Raw genomic sequence first — 21,094 nt, 5'->3', positions numbered from 1 at the left:
CCTCAGGGCCACCTCCTACATACAAATATAATCAAACTACAGAGACACTTGGCTTATTCTGTATTTTCTGGGGTGTGATCAGGTGGGGAGCACTTCCTCCTGGGGCACTGGAGTTCTTCGAGCCTGCTTCCCATCTCCTTGGCAGGTGTCCTTGGCAGCTTTTCCATAAATAAGGCTTCATCATCCAAGACCAGCCTCCACCTGGCACTTCCTATATTATTTTTTAGTACTGTTTTCATCACGGTTCCCTCTTTGATGTCTAGGAACCCACGTTTCTAGAAATACTCTATGGATCTTTGAGTTCTCTTGACTCTGCAGTGTCAGGCTGTAGAAGTTGAAGTTACAGAAGGTGGGCGTTTCCACAAATAAGAGCCCTATGTGGCCACATTTTCTCTTCAATGTCATGTCCTGAGTGTTTTGTTCATCAGCTCATCACACACACATGCCACCTCTTCCCAGCAGAGAGAGTACAAGTGTTCTTCGAACCACGAACGATAAAAGGAACTGCTTCCAACCCAGAGCAAGCTACCATTTTGTCATCTTCCAAAGAGCCAGAGACTAAATCTGGAGAAGAGCTCGTGGGACATGATCTGGAAACAGTTCAATTGAGCAGGTTAGCGTTGTGGGCTTGGTGCCACAGCTCCTTTCCCCTGCCCCCATGTGCCTAATTATCAGTGATGGAGATCACTCTGAATCCTCTAAACACAGGGTATTTGGCAAAAATATACTTTTGCATTGTACATTTCAGCACACCACACAAGACTTTTAAAATAAATTGTGGGCTAACAAATGGCCGATCCATTTAAAAGGGAAGATTCTTGGCATGGAGAGAATTTAAATTTTTAAAATTGCTTTCCTCCAGATAATTTTCCCCTGGGCAGAAAGCTGCTTTGGTTGGCGGGGGACTGGGCGTTGAGGAGAGCACGTAAAGAGGTGTCAACGTCCTGTTGACTGAAGATGTTTGAAGATGTGTCAGGTGTTTACTGCTCTGGCTGCAGGTTCCTCCCAGCCTCGTGCTCCTCCCCGATCTCCTGGTTCCTTTAACGGCAAGCTAAAGAACTCAGCCGGATTCGAGACAAAGGACCTAGTCCCAACACGGCTTGTCAACAGAAGAATGAAGCCCAAGGGCAAGGATGACGGGAACTCAGCTAACACCAGGTGGTAAGATCCGTGAGGGCGGGACCACACCTGCCCCGCTCCCCACTGGGTACCCAGCCCCAGCACAGAGAAAATGCCGGTGGGTAACTGGTAAATGGATGGATGAGTGAGTTTCCTCATGAATGCTATCTTTTTCAGGCCCTCTGTATTTTCTGGCAAACCCTTAAAAGTCTAACAGGGGCATATTTGGGCTTGTGTGTGTGTTTGTGTGTGTGTGTGTGTTTTGTGTCAGATCCAGAACCAGTCAGAAGAACTAGTGATGGGAGGGAGATGACCAATCCCTGTCTAACACCACAAAAGGAGACTTAATTTGGTACAAAGATCTAGCCAAGTGGGGGTATGTGCTCCCACACTTCACGCAAGACACTTTGTATCTTTTCTCAATGAACTTGACCCCATAAGATATATAATCCTTCATTTCAAAAGCGCCCATCCTGCCCCCTTCTTACATGCACAAATCCCTACTGAAATATACTGTCCCACACAATGAAAAGTCATTATTGAGCTAAGGACTGCAACACCTACACTGGTTAATTTTTATTCAATATATCGTCATTATTATTATATCATTAATATTATTATCATTATCATTATTATTATTATTAGAAATTACACTCCAGTGAGGTGGAAGTAAATATACTGCTTAACATTTAAGGATTCCAAGAACCTCAGTAATAATACCTGGATGTTTTGAGCTAAAAAAAGAAGCCCATCATTTTAATAAACTAACTTCATTCACAGACACTGTGATTCAGATGACAGCAACAATGGATGGGGACTGGATTCCTACCCCTGGTGAGTGTGAAGCCATCACAGGGACAAGCTTTCAGACTTCATGTGAGGGAAGGAAAACTGTCCCTAACATTGGTGACACGTAAAGGTTGCCTCTATTTCCGGGTCAAGTTTGTCTCAATATCTGGGTGGCTGGAGTTCACAGATAGAAAGACACTTCTCAAGTCAGAGTTCAAGATGCCACACATGACTAATTCAGTTGTCTGGATTTTTCAAAATTTGGTCCAAATGACTTGAACCAATTTAATATGTCTTTGCTGCTTTCACTCATTATGCAAAGCAATGAAAAGGCTGAGATCCTAACAACAGGCACAGCCTAGTAAACAACAGAGAATTCTTTATATAAGGAGCTTCTATCCCGACTTCTCTCCTCATAAAATGCACCCGTGATTAAAGGCTAAATATACTTCCCAGGACAGCCAATACTAGAAATGTTTCCTTTATGTTGAACAGAAAGCTGAAATTTGCCACCCAGTGGCTCCAGCCTGGCTTTGCATTGCAACACAAACAAAAATATATTCCCTCTTCTCCATGACCGTTTTCTAAGATGTGAATTCACCTGTCACGTCTCCCCTTGCCTATCTCTTGCCCAAGTCCTTCAGTCATTCCCTGGATTACTATAGTTCTCAACTCCTTTCCAACCTGATCCTGAACATCTCAATGTGCTCATTTGTCCCTTTTCCATGTTTCTAACTTTTAAAAAAAGTATTCACATAAATGGCTATAGCAATTGAAATTTTAAACCATCCTTTTGTTGTATGAGTTAATACAGTGTACTGGACAAATACATTAATTCTTACCACCTGATTTAAGTAGTTTTTAGTTTAAATTTAGAATTAAAGCTCTCTTCCTCTGTCTCTATCTAAGTGTTGAAACCCAGCTGGCCCCTAGGTGGTGCTCATTCTGACGGTGCCATCCTAAATTTCAGCCTGTGATTTCACTCCCATGGCTGGGTCTTTCAGACCGCATCATCAGCACTTAGAGAAGCTCTCTTTGGGAGATATTAAATCACAGGTAGTAAAGCAAGGCTTGGACAGTGATCTTTATATGCTTCCCTATTTTCATATATAAATATTCCCCTACTCCTTTCAAATTGGTATGTCTATTAGAGTCCAGAAGTCACTTAGAAAACAGAATTCTAAACTACTTGAAAATGTCTTTTAAAAAAGACCCCCAATCCAAAAATGGGCAGAAGACCTAAATAGACATTTCTCCAAAGAAGATATACAGATTGCCAACAAACACATGAAAGAATGCTTAACATCATTAATCATTAGAGAAATGCAAATCAAAACTACAATGAGGTATCATCTCACACCGGTCAGAATGGCCATCATCAAAAAATCTAGAAACAATAAATGCTGGAGAGGGTGTGGAGGAAAGGGAACACTCTTGCACTGTTGGTGGGAATGTAAATTGATACAGCCACTATGGAGAACAGTATGGAGGTTCCTTAAAAAACTACAAATAGAACTGCCATGTGACCCAGCAATCCCACTACTGGGCATATACCCTGAGAAAACCATAATTCAAAAAGAGTCATGTACCAAAATGTTCATTGCAGCTCTATTTACAATAGCCAGGACATGGAAGCAACCTAAGTGTCCATCATCGGATGAATGGATAAAGAAGATGTGGCACATATATACAATGGAATATTACCCAGCCATAAAAAGAAATGAAATGGAGGTATTTGTAATGAGGTGGATGGAGTTAGAGTCTGTCATACAGAGTGAAGTAAGTCAGAAAGAGAAAAACAAATACAGTATGCTAACACATATATATGGAATCTAAGGAGAAATAAAGGCCATGAAGAACCTAGTGGCAAGACGGGAATAAAGACACAGACCTACTAGAGAATGGACTTGAGGATATGGGGAGGAGGAGGGGTGAGATGTGACAGGGTGAGAGAGTGTCATGGACATATATACACTACCAAATGTAAAATAGATAGCTAGTGGGAAGCAGCCGCATAGCACAGGGAGATCAGCTCGGTGCTTTGTGACCACCTAGAGGGGTGGGATGGGGAGGGTGGGAGGGAGGGAGATGCAAGAGGGAAGAGATATGGGCACATATGTATATGTATAACTGATTCACTTTGTTATAAAGCAGAAACTAACACACCATTGTAAAGCAATTATACTTCAATAAAGATGTTTAAAAAAAAAAAAAAAGACTAATCATTAAACCCTTACAGATGATAACTCAATCAGAAGCCAACGCATATGAGGTTTTGTTCACCGGTTCTCTAATATTCGACAGGGAAACAATGCAGACAGCACCCGGTGGTAAGGCAGGAGAAATGGAGTGCCCCACAGCCAAGGAGCCCCACGGGGAAATGAGGGACAGCCTTGCCCCAGACTTCATGTGTGTGAAGTTCAGAAGCAGAAAAGCTATGATCTAACAGCCATGGTTCCGGAGATGCTAAATGTGACAAAGCAATGCTTTTCCTTGGGAAACATACTCCTGACATCTACTCAGTGCTGATATGCGGCAAGACCTACCCATCCCTGTTGCTGGCACTGCTCCTGCCTGGCAGTGCCAAGGAACTGTGAAAGTGCATGCGGGGTTTCCTCATCTGAGCCTTTGTTCCCCATTCTCTTATTCTACTGAGCCCTGAGACTGACACACAGGCCAATCACAGTGTGTGACTGGGTTTCTCATTTGGGAGCAGATTTTATCTCATGTGTACGTTTATCCTACACACAATAAAAAACGGTGTCCCTCCCCATCCTCACGATTCCCTGACCTTAACCCCACTCATAGCTCCAACATTTTAGGGATTAATAAAAAAGATATACGTTTAATCTTCTATTTGTCTATCATATGTGTAAATTATTTATTAGAAGTAGATATACTTTGAATTTTAATAATACATTAACAGATAAATTTTCAGTTGTGCTTAATATAAATTTTTTTTTCCAGTTTTTCCACTGCCAACCAAATGTTTAATTAAATTGAAACCTTTTCTTTGCAAGTGAGAGAATTAGTCCCTAGGGAATCCTTATCACCTTGTTAGTACTAACTGTTCTTATTTCCATCTGATTGTTTAATCGAGCAAGAAAAATACACTAATGTGTGATGAGCTGTACACAGCATGGACTTTCTCCTGTGGAGCATCACCACGAGAGAGACAGGGACAGTGACACAAGTTAAAAGAAACTTTCTTCCTCTTAGAGAAATATAAAAGTTCAACTTACCTGTTTTTTCATTTAGAAAAACAGGATAGTAAACTATGTCCAGCATACAGTAAGCCTAAAACTTGCTTTCATGTTACATAGACAGTTAAGGAGAAAAAGGATAGTAGAAAAGAGAAAAAAACGAAGAAAAAGGGACAGACAGGGAAAGGGAATGACAGAGACACACCAGACGTGGAGAAAGGACAAAAGCAGGAGCAGGAGGAGAGGCAGGCAGGTCCCGGGGTGCAGAGACCTGAGCCGAAGTGAACTGTTCTTGTCACACCCTTTGGTCCCTGAGCTGCAGGCACCCATAAAGGGTACTGCTGTCCTGTGTAGGTGAGTGAGCTTATGAACTGCACCTTCCAGCTTTCTTAACTGTAACCCTTTCATCTGGGGACGGCCCTCTTTTAGAGGGATCATCACCAGTCCACAGGGGACATATGAGGACCTTCTCCTCTGGGCCAAGATGGCAGTGGCCTGAGCTAGTTCACCGTGAGCCACAGAAGAGGGAGCTGAGAGTCGTATCTGGCTCTAGGGCTGAAGTGTCCCGACCACAGGAAGCAATCCCGGGCCCAAGACCTTTCACAGGGGCTTACCTCCTCAACCATCTGCTTGACTTTCTTCTGCTGGCAATGCACCATGTCATCTAGGTGTCGGATCCGCTCCCGGAGGCTGGCTGACGCCTCCTCCAGCCGCTGATACCTAACACAAATAGAAGAAAGCGCAAGTGAATCCTCAAGCAAAGCAGCAAGAGCAGCGCCCAGAGTCACCGCTTGAAGGGAATATTGCCCAGAACAAGACGCACTCTTCCTACTTTGTGTGTATCCTAGTTTATTAACTACCAGTCGACCACCCCACTGTAGAAGGAAGATAGGACCATTTTTCAAGTTCCCACTTGCAAGTTTTACCCTGTATAAGGACAGTTACTATACTTTCCAGGGGCTGAGAGACAATTTTTTTGCACCACTTACAGATATGAGAGGCTTTTTCTTTTTGGGTTAATACAGCATTGGAACATCCAGTAATTACCACGATCAGGAAAACAGAGAAGGAGAAGAATCTAGCAACACAACAAAATATCTGAAATCAAGTGGCAGAGTCCTGGAAAGTCAGGAATTACAATTGTTCCATATATCATTTATTTTGAGAAAATGGGAAATATGCTGGAAGACCCTCTCTCCATCAAAACAGAGCAGACCACCTCATAATACATTTCATACTTTAAAAAAAAAAAAACACAAATTATCCTCAGACTTTACTTGGTTCAAATAAACCAAAGGAACCAGCAGATGGACCCTACAGTCCTTTGGGGCCACTGGACTGGAGCACGGACGAAGGGTCTGGTGGTCTGCTTACCACTTCCCATCTCTGCCAGGTCCCTCCTCAGCACTATGTTAAAGACTAGGAAAGATCCCTATAACTCTGCAAACTCTGAAGTTGCATAAGAGGAAGGAGAACAGGTATTTTTTCAGCACATACTGTGTGGCAGGCAGTACACCAGCAGTTCCCTCACAATAATACCCCAATGAGATGGGCACTCTTCGCATCATTACAACTCTCCCCACTTGAAAAAAGAATTCCCATTTTACAGAGAAGCAAAGAATCTCAGGGTTGTTAAGTAACTTGCTCAAATGCTCAAAGCATCCCAACCTTGTTTTCCTTCACTAGAGGGCCGTGCGTGGCCTCGCTGCCTTCTGGTTTCCAGAAGAGGCCGTGGACTGCTCCTGCATTTCCCATGCAGGGCTTTATACACTCATAGCCAGAGGACAAGGCAAGGTTTCATTGAGGAATGTTTGGAAACAAAGACATTGTAAAATTAGTTTCCATGGCAATGGTATTAGTCACTCTTGAGTTTTCTCATCAACAAGGTGCATCCTGTGGAGCTCAAGGTTATGGAGAACATTTATAGACTGAACTCTGGCACTTGTGACAGGCTTTGACGTGTTCCACTGCACTAACAACCAGCCCTGGGTTGTAAGATGTGGCTGGAAGCTCCACGTTGGAAGCTCCCAGTCCAATGTTTTGCATGTATCAGTCTGCAATGGGTGACGACCAAACGAATGACAATGCAAGGACCAAGTGAGCCCACAAAAACACAGCGTGTCCACCATCTAAATCCTTTACAAGACAAAGGGCATTACATCTTACCTTTCTTTGTCAGAATTGGTAATTTCTGTTGACATTTCTGTTTCATGCTCCAGGAGCTGGAGTTGAAGTTGATGGCGTTCCTAAAACAGACAGACACTAATATTTAATCGATGGATCCCAAGTTGGCTGGAGAATGTACAGCAAGCAACTCCAGCACTAGTGAATTCAAGTCTATGTGACACCCATGGGTTTTATACACCCACTTGCCAGGGTCCAAACAAAGCTCAAAATGTCAAATTTACTGGTGCGTATTTATAGATGTATTTATGAGTCAGAGACAAATATCCTGGATAAAGCCATTCAAGATTTATTTTTTTAAAAGCATTTCATCAGCCCAGGCTCAGATGTCTTGTGAAAATTTATGGTTCTAAATAATGTTAATCAATACTCTAAATCAGTGGCCTGTGATACTACAAATTTCTTGGGATTATTTTCTGAATCATCAAGAGGGTCTGGACTTCTGTAATATCCTATAAATTAACTGGGATGGTGTGTACATGGGTGTGTTCACTGGTAAAACTACATTGTGAAAATCAGAATAAGAGTCCCCCAACGGTGTCCACATCCTAATCTCTGAAATTTGTGAATATGTTGCCTTCCATGGATAAAGGAACTTTGCAGCCGTGATTAAGTTATGATCTTGAAAATGGGGAGATTATCCTGGATTATCTAGTTGGGCTCGTATTGGAAGGAAGAAGTAGGGTTAGAGTCAGAAACAGACAAAGACTGGGAGATGCTACAATGCTGGCTTTGAAGCTGGAGGATGGGGCCATGAGCCAAGGAATATAGTCAGTCTCTAGAAGGGAACAAAGGCTAGGAAATGGATTCTCCTCTAGAGCTCCCAAAAGGAAGCCAGCCCTGCCAACACCTTGATTTTAGGACTTCTGACCTCCAGAACTAAGAACGATAAATCCATGATGCTTTAAGCCTCTAACTGTGGTAAACTGTTAGAGTTTCAATAGGAAACCAATTCATGTATCAAGCTGTGCACTTAAGATTTGTACACTTTGCTGTGTGTGTGTGTGTGTGTGTGTGTGTATATATATATATATATATATATATATAAATTTAGAAGTTTACCTAAAATAAATAATATAAGGGACTTCCCTGGTGGTCCAGAGGTTAAGAATCTGCCTTCCAATGCAGGGGACGCAGGTTCGATCCCTGGTCGGAGAACTAAAATCCCACATGCCATGGGGCAACTAAGCCCGCGTGCTCTACTGCCCACGCGCCACAACTAGAGAGAAGCCGGTGCCCCGCAACGAAAGATCCCGCATACCGCAATGAATATCCCGCGTGCCGCAACTATGACCCAACGCAGCCAAACAAACAAATAACTAAATTTTTTTTTAAAGTAATATAAAATCTGGACACATTTCTTTGAACAAAGTGGAAAATATTAATAAAAATGTAGTGCCCATCACAACCAAAATTGCCCTAGAAATGTTACAGATGAGAGTATAATAAATTTCCTTACAATGAAGTTTATCAAATCCTGCTCATTAATTGGGAGGAGACTATTCTACTTTAGGTCCTTCTCTAAGTATGGCCGTGCTTCATCTTTAACCTCAGAAGTTCTCCCCAACAAGCTCTGGCTACTTATACACATTCCAAACGTCTTTTCCACCAAATATTCAAAGCAGATCCTTGAAACTTTAGCCCCCTCAACTTCTGAAGCTGTAAGCAGTGGCAGACCAAGGGTAGACCAGAGTGGGGAGCAGTCCACCACGGGAGGAAGGGCGTGTTATCATCGATGTACTTAGAATAATGAAGGAAGACCGACTTTTCAGTGGGGTTTTATTACTGCTTTTAAATCTCTACAGCGAATGCACATTCTTACTGTCCCCATGGGTTCTGCCACTGGCTGGAAGTTTACATTAGCCCTGAAATAATAATGATGACTCTTTAACAAGCAAGCCTTCCCTCAGACTCCCCAAAAAGCTGTCTTAAAGTAGGGCAAGGGGCTTCCCTGGTGGCGCAGTGGTTGAGAATCTGCCTGCCAATGCAGGAGACACGGGTTCGAGCCCTGGTCTGGGAGGATCCCACATGCCGCGGAGCAACTGGGCCCGTGAGCCACAACTACTGAGCCTGCGCGTCTGGAGCCTGTGCTCCGCAACAAGAGAGGCTGCGATAGTGAGAGGCCCGCGCACCGTGATGAAGAGTGGCCCCCGCTCGCCGCAACTAGAGGAAGCCCTCACACAGAAACGAAGACCCAACACAGACATAAATAAATCAATAAATTAATAAATTAATTAAAAAAAAAGAATATGAGAAGGCAAGCCACAACGAGAAAATATTTGCAAAACATATTTCTGACAAAGAACTCGCATGCAGAATATATAAAAGAACTCAAGCTAATCAGTAACAAGAAGACAAAACAACCCAATAAAAAAAAAAATTGCCAAAAAAAAAAAAAAGTAGGGCAAGGCCTAACTTACAGCACACTTTAAAATTTGATTTTTTTCTAAATTGAGGTACAACAAATCTTAAGTGAGTATTGCACAATCAGTACATTTGTATACACATTAGCTGGTGAAACCACCACTGCGATCAAGGCATAGAATATTATCTATTCTGCAGAAGGGTCTCTGATAGAACACATTCCTTACAAGACTTCTACTGATCAGGAAAAAAAGGGGGTTGGCACACAATGCTGAGAACAGTAAACTAAGGGATATAGCACAGAAGCCATTCAAAAGCACATGGTTTGTCCTCGAGAAAAATCCAAAAATAGGTGAGAACAGGAATACAAACTCTGTGGGCATGCTGTTCACATCCTGTGTGACAGAGATTTGGCACAGTTCCTGCTGTCCCAGATTCATCCCTGAAGGGGGAAAAATAGTAAATGGGTAATCTAATCTTAGCTAAATAAAGCAAGCATTTCGCTAGCTTAAATGGGAAAGATTAAGAGGAAGGACAATAGATTTTCAATCACTAAAGAGAAAGCAAAGAGGACGTGGGGAACATTTTGTGTCACACAAATGCTGGCAGGGCCGGCCGGCCTTACCGACACCACCCTGGCCCCCCAGCCATATGGCCCTGACCCGGGCTCCACGTGGACATCAGTGGGAAAAAGCTGGGAACTTTCAGAATCGCAAGGGTACAAAGAAACTCAGCTATAGAACAGGTCCAGCTGGAAAAGAAGCTGACACCAGGGGCAGACATTTATGCAAGTAACAACATAAAAATCAGAGCCACACATTTGTGAGCCCCGACTTTATGTACGCTAGGCACCGCGCTGAGCATTTGGCACGGATTTTCCTCGTGTTCTCCTCACAGAAGGCCTAAGAGTAAGAATTACTATCGTCAGCATTTTACAGAAGAGGAAACTGAATTTGGAAAAGTCAAGTAACCGCCCACAACGAGAAAGAGAAGCAAGACTCAAACCCTAGGTCTGTCTGATCCTAAAACCCATATTCTTAACCAGCACACGGACAGTCTCTCTGTACATCTCCCCATGCTGCCCGCTCACCTGGCTTCTGTTTGCTGCAGGACAATCTGTCACCCAGCGCGAGTATATGCTTTAACCAGTGCCGTCTGCTGTTGTCGGAGAGCGGTGATGTGGGAGATAGCTCACCCACGTTCTAGAAAATGCCCTCGTTGCCCAATCGTCACGACTGCCACCTCCAGCCAATGCTGATGTTACCCCTAACCATACCCGCTCTTCAATACCGCATGGGATTCTGCTTTCCCAGAGGGTGGAGGCGAAATTGTAACTGACCCTCTATTTGCTCAAGTCCCTCCCCAAAAAAGATGTTACCCAAAACAGGAGCCCCCCACCAGCCCCGAAGCTCCACAGTATTGCATTTAAGGCTGTTCCCAAGCTGCTTACGCCTCCCTTGTTGGGACGGTGGAGGGGATCATGCCGCAGACACCACGGGTCAGCCCTCTTCTCAGAATCACCCGGGAGCCCAGCTGTTGACCCTGCTCACACTGTCACTCCCCCTCCCTCCATCGTCAACCTGGGGATTCTCAGCATCCAGCGTGAGTGAGTTACGGGATGCTGATGGGTCAGGTCTTGGCCGGTCAGTGCTGTTCTGTAAACTCATGCCACTAGAGGCCCACTTTCCAGGAAGCAGCCACAGCTCTAGCCTTCAACTACCCCCCTCCCCCCGCAGCGAGCCATCACCTGCTAAAGGTCACTGCCCTTTCTCTCTCTTCTTTTTTCTCTTTCCTCTCTCCCACACCTCCTTCCCGTTTCTCCACTTCCTGCCTCATTTCCAGGCTCCCTCTTCCCTTTCTCTAGACTGGCTCATTATCCGGGCAGAGCTCCTGCCTTCTGCAGGCCTCCCCCCAAACCCACAGAGAAAGGCAGTGTCCCCCACTCCGACACAGAGTGTCAGAGAAAAGCCAACCCTTCAGACCCAGGCAGGGCTTGGGGTGTCGCTGTAACGTCGAAATAGGGCTTGCCTGCTCAACAAGTAATCTAAGTTCATGCTTGGGGCCCCAGCAAAGCAGGGCTGCTAAAATATTAGCTTCTGTAAATAATTTGATATGTAATGTTTTTTGAAGCATCAAAATTTTCACCATGGGAAAAATTAGAACTTTGTGGGACTTCCTTATACTTTCTTTTACAGTTTTCTCTTTGTTTTTTTCAAGTCACAAATTGCAGGGATGAGGGCTTCTCATACTTTGGGGCAGGCCTGCAGGGGACCTGCTGCACCGCAAGGGAGGCTGGGCGAGGGGCCCCGGGCCCCAAGCTGTGTTACCTTCTCCATGCGCTCAATCAGCCTGTCCAGCTCCCCGATCCTCTGGTCCTTCTCCTCTAGGCTGGTCTCTGCCACTTGCATCTTTTTATTGGCTTCTTCAATGGCTTTCAGAAAACTATTGGTTTCTTCCTGCAAAAGAAATGTACTCTCCTCAGCAGAGCGTGGAGTAGCTACCAATCAGGGTCCAAACAGCTCAGGCCTGGCTAAATCATCATGTCTCTTTAAAAGCATGACCTGGGGGCCTAGAAGTGTCTCACAGATCATGAACTCAAATTCCAGGATTCTGGTTCTCACCCATGAATAAAGACACATTGCATGGCTTTTTTTTTTTTTTTTTAATTTTTAATTTTTTTTATTTTTGGCTGCGTTGGATCTTCGTTGCTGTGTGCAGGCTTTCTCTGGTTGCGGCAAGCAGGGGCTACTCTTCGTTGCGGTGCGCAGGCTTCTCATTGCAGTGGCTTCTCTTGTTGCGGAGCACAGGCTCTAGGCGCACGGGCTTCAGTAGTTGTGGCACGTGGGCTCAGTAGTTGTGGCTCGCGGGCTCTAGAGCACAGGCTCAGTAGTTGTGGCGCACGGGCTTATTTGCTCCGCGGCATGTGGGATCTTCCCGGACCAGGGATCGAACCCGTGTCCCCTGCATTAGCAGGCGGATTCTTAACCACTGCGCCACCAGGGAAGCCTGCATGGCTTTTTAATGGGCCTACTTATTTTTTCTCCTTTTTTTCCCCTTGAGTCTTTATGTCTAAAAAGAGCCTACAAATGTTATTTATCCCCTGACTAGGTGCTCAGAGTGTCACACAACCTAAACGGAATTAGGGTTGGATCTGGAATTGAATGCAGAATGCCCAGATCTTTCTCCCATATTGCAAAGCGCCGACTCAGGCAATCAATCAGCACATGTATTAAGCCGGTGAGGACACAAGATAAGGCAGAATGGAGTCCCTGCCTTCAAGGAATTTATGCTCTTCCAGAGAAGCCAAGATGTGAGACATACAGCCCAGCTCCAATAACACGGACAAGAGAATTCCATGGCAAAGAGCAGAGAAAGTGTGGCTTTCCCAAGGACAGAGGACACTTGCAGGTGTGTGAGTGGGAAAGACTTCATTCGTGGAGATGCTGGCATCTTTGGGGCTCTCAGGGAGCGTAGGTAGGATCAAGGACGGGCAAGGAAGAGCAAATGGAGTGAGAAAGGGCGTGGCTGCAGCTAAGCCCAGGATCTGCTCGGATGCTGGCAAACGGTCAGACCAGCTAGAGAAAGGGGTGATTGAGGACTATTCCAAGCAGGGAAGGTGGTGAGTAAAGGAAGGGAGGGAGAACGGAGAGCAGTGAATCGGCAAATAATAAATTCCTAGACCCGTCACCCACGTTAGAGCCCACTAACTCCCCTCTGAGCACAAACCCTACCACGTAAAGCTCACCAACAATAACGCACCCCAAACTCTCTGCTACCCCATCAGCAGGTAGGACATACACACCAGGAGCGCCTCTTTCTCGGCACTGTGCCTCTGCTGCTCTTCGTGCAGCCTTTCTTCGTACTGGCTGTACAGCTTCCTGGTCATCTCTCTCATCACCTCCGCGTTGGCTTCTTGGGAGGATTCCACCTGCAGAGAGACTCACTTCAGAGCTACAACTCTGGCGGGCTCAGGGGGAATCCACACCTTTCACTCTGTAGGTATCAAGTGTGGACTCACGGGGGAGTGGACCCATGCCCCAGGGTTCTGCAGGAGACAGAGGCAGCAGGAACTAACGGGCAAAGAGGTACAAGGAAGAAGGAAAAGGGGTGAGCAGGTGCAGAGAAAATTAAAAGTGGCCCCTTACACTAATTTACTTGATATTATCTGGAAAAGGTGCTCCACAGGAGGGAATTTTTCAAAAGGCAGAAACGTACCTCTCTAAGTGCCAACCTTGCCCCCCAAATTTAGCCATTTTTAAACTGAATTCTCTAAAATGTATCATGCTCCACTGTCTTATTGACCTCTTTCTTCAATGACTCTCCCTGTCTAATGTTCTTTTGCTCCTGAAATTTTTATCATCTTTTATTCTATCAGTTTTAATAAACCTTTTTCTCTAGTTAATATATCCACACTCTAATTGGCCTCAGAAAGATATGCTTTTTAAATTCTTCAGTATTCTACTGTGGGCTGAAAATAAGACCACTACGTTATTAGAGTTGGGTCAGAGTCCTACAAATTAAAAAGTAAAAAGGTTTGCTATAGGAGGAAGGAGGGAGTTAAAGAGAAAAGAGGAGATTACAGATATTGATGTTCTATTTCTTTGTTTTGTAGATTTAACTTTGAAACCAAGTAAATAATTTGTCTGTTATAAATATTAAATTTTAAACAATTATCTACCAAGATCATTCACTGGGACAAGAACAGACCTTTCAACAAAATGGTGCTGGGATGATCAGATTTGTCACATACAAAAGAATGAAGTTGGATCCCTAATACACCATATACAAAAATTAACGTGAAATGGATTAAAGGCTTAAATGTGAAAGCCAAAACTATAAAACTCTTAGAAGAAAACCATAGGCAAATCTTTGTGACCTTTGATTAAAATTAGATATGACACCAAAAGCACAACTGATGAAAAAGAGATAAATAAGACTTCATCAATATTCAATATTAAAAACTTCTGTGCTTCAAAGGATAGCATCAAGAAATTGAAAAGATAACACCTAGAGTGGGGGGAAATATTTGCAAATTATTTATCTAATAACTTGTATCTGGAATATATGAAGAAATTTTACAACTCAATAATAAAATATAAATAACCCAATTTAAAAATAGGCAAAGGATCTGACAGACACTCCAGAGAAGATATCCAAATGACCAATAAGCACAAAAAATGATACTTAACATCATTAGTTATCAGGGAAATGCAAAACTACAATGAGCTTCACACCTACGAGGATGACTATAATCAATAACAGAGAGTAACCAGTGTTGGCAAGGATGGAGAGAAATTGCAATCCTCTTACATGGCTGGTAGGAATGTAAAATGGTGCAGGCATACCTCTATGTTACCTTTCATATTGTTTGACTTTTCCCCCCAGGTGCATACATTACTTTAAAAAAAATTTTAAGTCAGAAAAGCAGGAAGGCCTTTGACGAGAAGCTGCCCACATGGAGTTGAAGCCATCACATTAGTTGCACTGGCCAATCAGTCTCTAGGAAACACTTAAGCTCATATAAGAAATCTGGACTCATCCTTTCCATACCTTTGTGCTTTTCCAAATGTTGTGTTTGGAAACATTCCCATCTGGTTTGAGGGACCTTAGCTGGGGACTCCTGGGGGCTTGCACAGGCCTAGCTTAGGAGACGAGAAAAAGTAGAGCCGTGGGCAAGCAGGCTTATGTTGGGAGTGGCTGGTGTTTCCTTTCTTCCCCGGCCCTGCCCTCACATGTGAACTTCAGGCCATTGATTTTATGACTCTGAAGGTTTGTGTCCCCTCCTTCCAGCTTACTGCTTGTTTAAGAGAGCTGAGTTAGCTGTGTAGGTAACCTCTGGATGAGTAAGGTGTACTACAACCCGGATAGGCTACATGATGTTTACTCCAAAGACGGGACAAAAGTCTCTCTTGATGCCCTCTCAATCTCCCCCTCTCATCACTAGGCAAGTTTTGGTACCAAGAAACCACAAAATGGGAAACCCTGAACAGAGGTTATCATTAGGTGAAAGAGACCCAGCGTGTCCTGCACTCCATCTCCACTTCTAGAATGGGCTCTGTCCCTCACGTCCTGTTTATACTGCATCCAGGTCACATGAAATACTCTGAGACCCGTCACTTTTGTAATTTGGGGGGTGTGGGGCTGGGTAAAGTAAAGCATTAGTCTCTAAAACAGGCAATTGAGGACTGGATTTAGAGGCTTGGTCTCCCTGACACCACAGCACCTCTGCAACAGACACGGATGCAGAACACAGGTGCAGAGAGTAGATACTCAGGACATATTTGTGGAATGAACGACTGCATAGAGATCCTACCTTGAGGAAAGGACTCCAAACAGTCATTTCAGAATTTTTCAGCAACAAACGCCTTTTTTTCCAAAGTAACTCTTACGCAGAAATACAATATATGAAAAAGTAGAAGAGCATCCCTGTTTGAAGTGAAAGCAAAGAGGAGCTGGTTGACTGTGTAGCTCTCTGGTCCCTCCCCTTTCCCAGGTGGTTGTGTTTGGCCAAGTGGGTGGTGATGCCACAGCCTGTGGGGCAGCCATCACAGAGGCTACACAGTGTGGCGTGGTGGCCCATGCTCCCTATCAGCTGTCCCTGAGGCGGCCCATAGGTAGGGGACCACGTGGCCCAGTTTGTTCCCCTAACTAAATTCTTAATAGCACCTCCCTTCACTCCTGAACATACTCTGGTTTGAGCAATAAATCACATGGTACACTACCCATAACACACTCTCCCCTAGAATAGCCTAAGGCTGTGTTGAACACAATCTGAAAAGCACAGGCTTAAATAAAAACAAATCCATTCAGGAAATAATTTGTTGAGTGACTTCTGTGAGCCATTCGTGGGTCGGTTCCTGGAAGTTTCAAAGCTGGAAGGAGCACTGACATCTCCAGGGCCTTAGAGGCTGAGCTGAGGAATAAGCACGACCTGGGGGCAGGAGGGACACTGCCCAGAGTCTTTGGTCATCCATCCATTTTCTTCCTGGGGGCCCTTCAGCTCTTCATTGTCAAACCAGACAATGAGGCCTTGGAACCTCAGAGAGAATCTAGACAGTGAAGCTTCTGAAGTCCCAGACCTGTGGGCAGCCCCAGTGTCCTCTAGGTACATAAGAGCAGTGCCACGATGAGGTCTCAGTAGCCCTTGAGGCCACTGGGACCAAGGCAGGAGAGCCCAACAGGGGTATATACAGGGTACCCCCGATCTGCACTGACAGCTGTGAACACAGAAACCGCCTCAGTCCCTTCAAGTCAAATCCTGTGGCGCTGGCCACAAAAAGGGTGGGGAAGCCCAACAAAGAAGAGAAGAGAGCAAGGGAAATGGGAGAGTTGGCGATGGGAGAAAAGAGAAAAGAAGGAGAGAAGAGAGAAAGGTTAGCAGGAAATCTACATTGCTGTACTTTACCTTCATTTTCAGCAGCTGGTTTTCCACTTGTGCTACCTCTAACTGCCTCTGCTTTTCCCGCAGCTTGTCCATGGAGGCTTCATGTGTCTGCTGCAGATTTCTGATTTGTTCCTTAATGTTGCTATTCTCCAAAGTAACATCCACAAGCGTTTTCTGTCAGGATGAAAATAAAAACCAGATCTAGCGGTGTGAGAAAACATGGCCAGAGTCATACACGGGGACATCCCTTTGTCATTAACGGCTGAGGGAGACATCGGCCCACAGGAGCTGCAAGCCTGGGACCCTGGTGTTAGAGCACCTGAGGGCCCCCCTGGTGGCCGGGAGGTCTGCCGCCCTGTACTTGGGTGGGCCAGCCAGCTTTCCCCCGTAACATGCCATGGCTGCTGCTAACACCGCTTGCCACTGCTTAGGATGGATGGAAATGGAGTAAAATACTTTTCCAAGGAAAAATGTTCGTAATACGTAATTTCACATGGAAAAAGATTGGGTTTGAAAACAGTAAGTACAGAAGAATCCCATTTTGAAAAAAATAATGCATAAGCATCTGTCCAAATGTATTCATGCCTAGAAAAAAAAAAAAAAAAAAAAACTAAGAGCCATCAAAATCCAAATAATGGTTTTCACTATGGGATAGGATTATAGATGGTATTCATTTTCTTCTTTGTATCTTCCATATTTTCCATATTCCCAAACTGAAATCAGAAAACAAAATACGTGTTTTATAAAATGGAGATATTCCCCTTTTTTCTTAAACAGGTTGTTTACTTCTGTACTTCTAGACGAGCTGCCAGGGCAGCGACAACAGGGCTGAGGTTACTGTAATGCGTGCAAACGCTTCACCTCCCTCGCTCGGGCGGTGATGAAGGGAGGGGCAGGGAGCCGAGTCTGTGACTCAGACAAGTGCCTGACAAGTGTCAGAAGCCTGTTGCTTACCGCTCCAGGCTGCCCACTGGAGCAGGAATGCTTAAATTAATATAGCTGCTATTTCATGCTTCAGGTTACTTGCTTAACTCTCCTTACAGAGAAATGGTTTCCACAACCCCAGAATTTCTACCACCAGACACAGGTTTATGGGCACCTTCTACCACCTCCTGAAGTCACCTACAACTTTATATTAGAAGATCTGGAAACTCTGGTGTCGAACACACTTCCTAACACCTGAGTCCTCTTTGTAGATGACCAGCCTCTGAAGCTCCTCCACTCCTTAGCCTCCACTTTGGATAATAAGCCTCATTTCTAAACCTATTCGAATCAGTAGAAAGGATTTTCAATAGTGGTAAATAGGTATTAAAGAAAATGCAGAAGCCATTTGAAAGTTGGAATCACAGAACATTGGAGATGCAAGGAGCCTTAGAAACCATCTGGCCAACCACCCTCTCTCCAAGTCCCACTGGCTTTACAGAGACCGGTCTTGTGCTCAGAACCCATATCTGGACCAAGAGACCAGGGCTGTAGCCCTGGACTAGCTATACACTTTGTTCAAGTCATTTCTGTTGGCCTCAGTTTGTTTATCCATAAAACAAGGGGGTTGGAGATCATCTCAATAGTGCTTTCCAGCTTTGACATTCTATAAAATCAAACCAAGGATCTGGTCTCGTCAGTAATAATGAAAATGGGGTAGACTAGACAATGGAAGAAATAAGAAGCCAACTATTTTCAGACTCAGTTGAGCTTCCTGGCCATGAGGTGATGTGTTTCTTTCCCCTGCTCCTCCTTCTTCCCCAGCCTCCACCCCCTTCTTTTTTTGTTTTTTTAAACAACAGTTTTTAGTCTTTTCATTATAAGGCTCCTCTGTCTACCCTGGAATAAGAGACTAGACTGTAACTAGAAATCAGTCAGGGTCCCTGGGTTAGGGTGGATCCTGTTCTAACAGTTGACCTCTGAAGTAAATGCCTGGCGTGTCAGGGGTGTGGACAAAAATGTTGCCTGCCATTCCAGTAAACAATGACTGCTGCCCACCATCAAGTCATCAGCCACCGCAGCCCACCCAACAGTGTGCCCTGAGGGGGATTCAAGATGGAAAAAAGCAGGATACCAGCCCTAGATAGTTAAGGTGCAAACCAAAGAAATAATTTCGATGAGCCCAGACTCTTACATCTTCTTATACATAGAGAAGCACTAAAAACATTAACTGAAGATGTCTGTTTTTTTGTGATTAACAGTAACCTTCTGATGTTTGGCTACATTTTTTTTAAGTGAAACTCCTCTCTATCCTGGTTCCTCCCTCACCCCTTTGGAGCAGTTCCTCAGAGCTGTCTGAGAGGCTGATTCCCAGGCTATAGGACTCAGTAAGGTCCCCGAATAAAACAGAACTCTGAACTCAGGTGAGATAACAGCATTTCCTGGTTGGCCAGTAGTGAGATGTCTGAGAGGGAAGGAAAGGGAGCCTGGGTGAGCCCCCTTGATAGCAGGAGGAAGGGAAAATAAAGGCTCCTGAATAAACCAGACCCAAAGGAGGGCTTGGCCTGAGGCCAGGGGAAAGCTGCCAGGCACTATGGGAGAGCCAGGAAAAGGGTGGGACTCAGAGGCCCCACCAGAAATGGGCCTCCCAGACAAATCCAAACACGAGGCCCACCCAGGCCCACTGCGGGACCGTGGCCTAGCTTTGCTGTTGGCACTACTGCCCGAACAGCTGTTAGTAGAGAATACTAGATCCTAAGGGAAGTGGATAATCGCAACATGAATATTTGTTTGCTTATCTAGCAAATTATTTATAGAGAACCAGAAAGGATGTGAAATAGCTTGTGTGAACTTTCAAGAGGAAGGTAAAGAGATAAGAGCCAAATAAAGTTGGAAGGGGACAGAAACTATTATTTGCATGTTTGGAAATTAAAGGCAAGGGAAGCTGCTTCTGGTGAATATAATGCTTTACTCTGAACATTTTCAAGTTAATTTGCATGTTACGTGGGGGGGCTCAGTCGGAAGATTAACAATGGGCAGCATATGAGGGGTTAACTCCTAGCAAATCAAACTAATCAAGAGAAAAACCCCCTTGATGTGTGGTGACCACACACATTTGCACAAATGTGGGATCCTGACTCTTTTGGCTTCCCTGCCTGGTACTACAAGATATTCTTTGGAAGGCACATGATTTCTTTCAAAGCAAAATAATTTCTAGGGACTTCCCTGGCGGTCCAGTGGTTAAGACTCTGTGCTTCCAATGCAGGGGGTGCAGGTTTGATCCCTGACTGGGGAACTAAGATCCCACATGCCTCGCAGCAAAAAAATAGTAATAATAATAATTTCTAAATTAGGAAAAAGTACCTAACAGCCTCTGGTAGTTCCTTGTCATGAATGAACACAGATTGCCTTTGCTTAAGTCTGGCTTTCCTGTGGTTGGTGGAACTGCTCGTAACACTGGGGCTTAAGGGAGTGGGCTGATGTGCTGTCTTAGGCACTGACACTTAGGACCACTTGGGTGTCTAGTGGAACAAATGACATCTCTAGCACTGAACTCAGGATCTAAACCCCCATTTTAATAAGCGCAAAAACAACTGCAACTCCAAGGTTGAGAGTCTCCGCTTGGAAGCATTTCCATCGGCTTCCTTCCTTCACTGTCTCCCTGGCCTGGCCTTTACTGTGGCTGTGTGTAAAGGATTCTGAATAATGAGCTGAAGACATTCTGTGACTTACTTTTCTACAGAGACACAGGGCCCACCCTTGGCTAAGCTCTCTTGCACTGGAACAGAGGAGACCCAGGCGAATCGGGAGCAGATGAATACCTGCAGGCCGATGGAGTCCGACACCAAAGCCGAGTTCATGGTATTAAAACTGTCCAGGGCTGATGACTGGGTTTGGATGTAATTCTGCTGATACTCCTGCTGAGCCTGTGAAACCTGGACAGATTGAAGAGACAGTTACACACAACCAATGCACACACACTCACGACAACCTTCAGTTACACACAACCAATGCACACACACTCATGACAACCTTCAGTTAGGCTGGAACATTCCCCTGATGGTAGCCACATCCGGGTCAGTGATATTTCAAGTACAGCTTTAAATTAAAAAGTCACCATCTGCATGAC

General features: G+C 44.6%; 1 protein-coding gene and 1 long non-coding RNA gene across 15 annotated transcripts in view; one reads left to right on the top strand and one right to left on the bottom strand.

The window, feature by feature from the left end:
• LOC309626846 overlaps nt 1-4,762 on the top strand; it is a 75,395-nt gene extending 70,633 nt beyond the window's left edge. For 3 of the 5 annotated variants that reach the window (XR_014243429.1, XR_014243431.1, XR_014243433.1), the window contains 4 exons: nt 429-613; nt 999-1,161; nt 1,900-1,953; nt 4,213-4,762. This is a non-coding gene — a long non-coding RNA (uncharacterized lncRNA). The remainder of the gene's footprint in view (nt 1-428; nt 614-998; nt 1,162-1,899; nt 1,954-4,212) is intronic. The other 2 variants (XR_014243430.1, XR_014243432.1) reach the window with 2 other exon arrangements.
• The window catches only part of MYZAP (myocardial zonula adherens protein), a 99,363-nt gene that overhangs the window by 46,256 nt on the left and 32,013 nt on the right, over nt 1-21,094 (bottom strand). For 6 of the 10 annotated variants that reach the window (XM_082388141.1, XM_082388145.1, XM_082388142.1 and 3 more), the window contains exons 5-10: nt 20,787-20,900; nt 17,065-17,217; nt 13,462-13,587; nt 11,987-12,115; nt 7,278-7,357; nt 5,726-5,831 (exon numbers count right to left, since the gene is read on the bottom strand). In XM_082388141.1, coding sequence (XP_082244267.1) covers nt 5,726-5,831; nt 7,278-7,357; nt 11,987-12,115; nt 13,462-13,587; nt 17,065-17,217; nt 20,787-20,900 — 708 coding nt within the window. Of the gene's footprint in view, nt 1-455; nt 591-5,725; nt 5,832-6,100; nt 6,190-7,277; nt 7,358-11,986; nt 12,116-13,461; nt 13,588-17,064; nt 17,218-20,786; nt 20,901-21,094 lie in introns of those variants that run through there. The other 4 variants (XR_014243419.1, XR_014243420.1, XR_014243421.1 and 1 more) reach the window with 3 other exon arrangements.

Source organism: Balaenoptera borealis (assembly GCF_965194805.1).
Source record: "Balaenoptera borealis genome assembly, chromosome: 3".
In the NCBI taxonomy this organism is placed as follows: domain Eukaryota; kingdom Metazoa; phylum Chordata; class Mammalia; order Artiodactyla; family Balaenopteridae; genus Balaenoptera; species Balaenoptera borealis.
The sequence above is the reverse complement of the archived record's forward strand: the minus strand, read 5'-3'. Positions and strand labels throughout refer to the sequence as shown.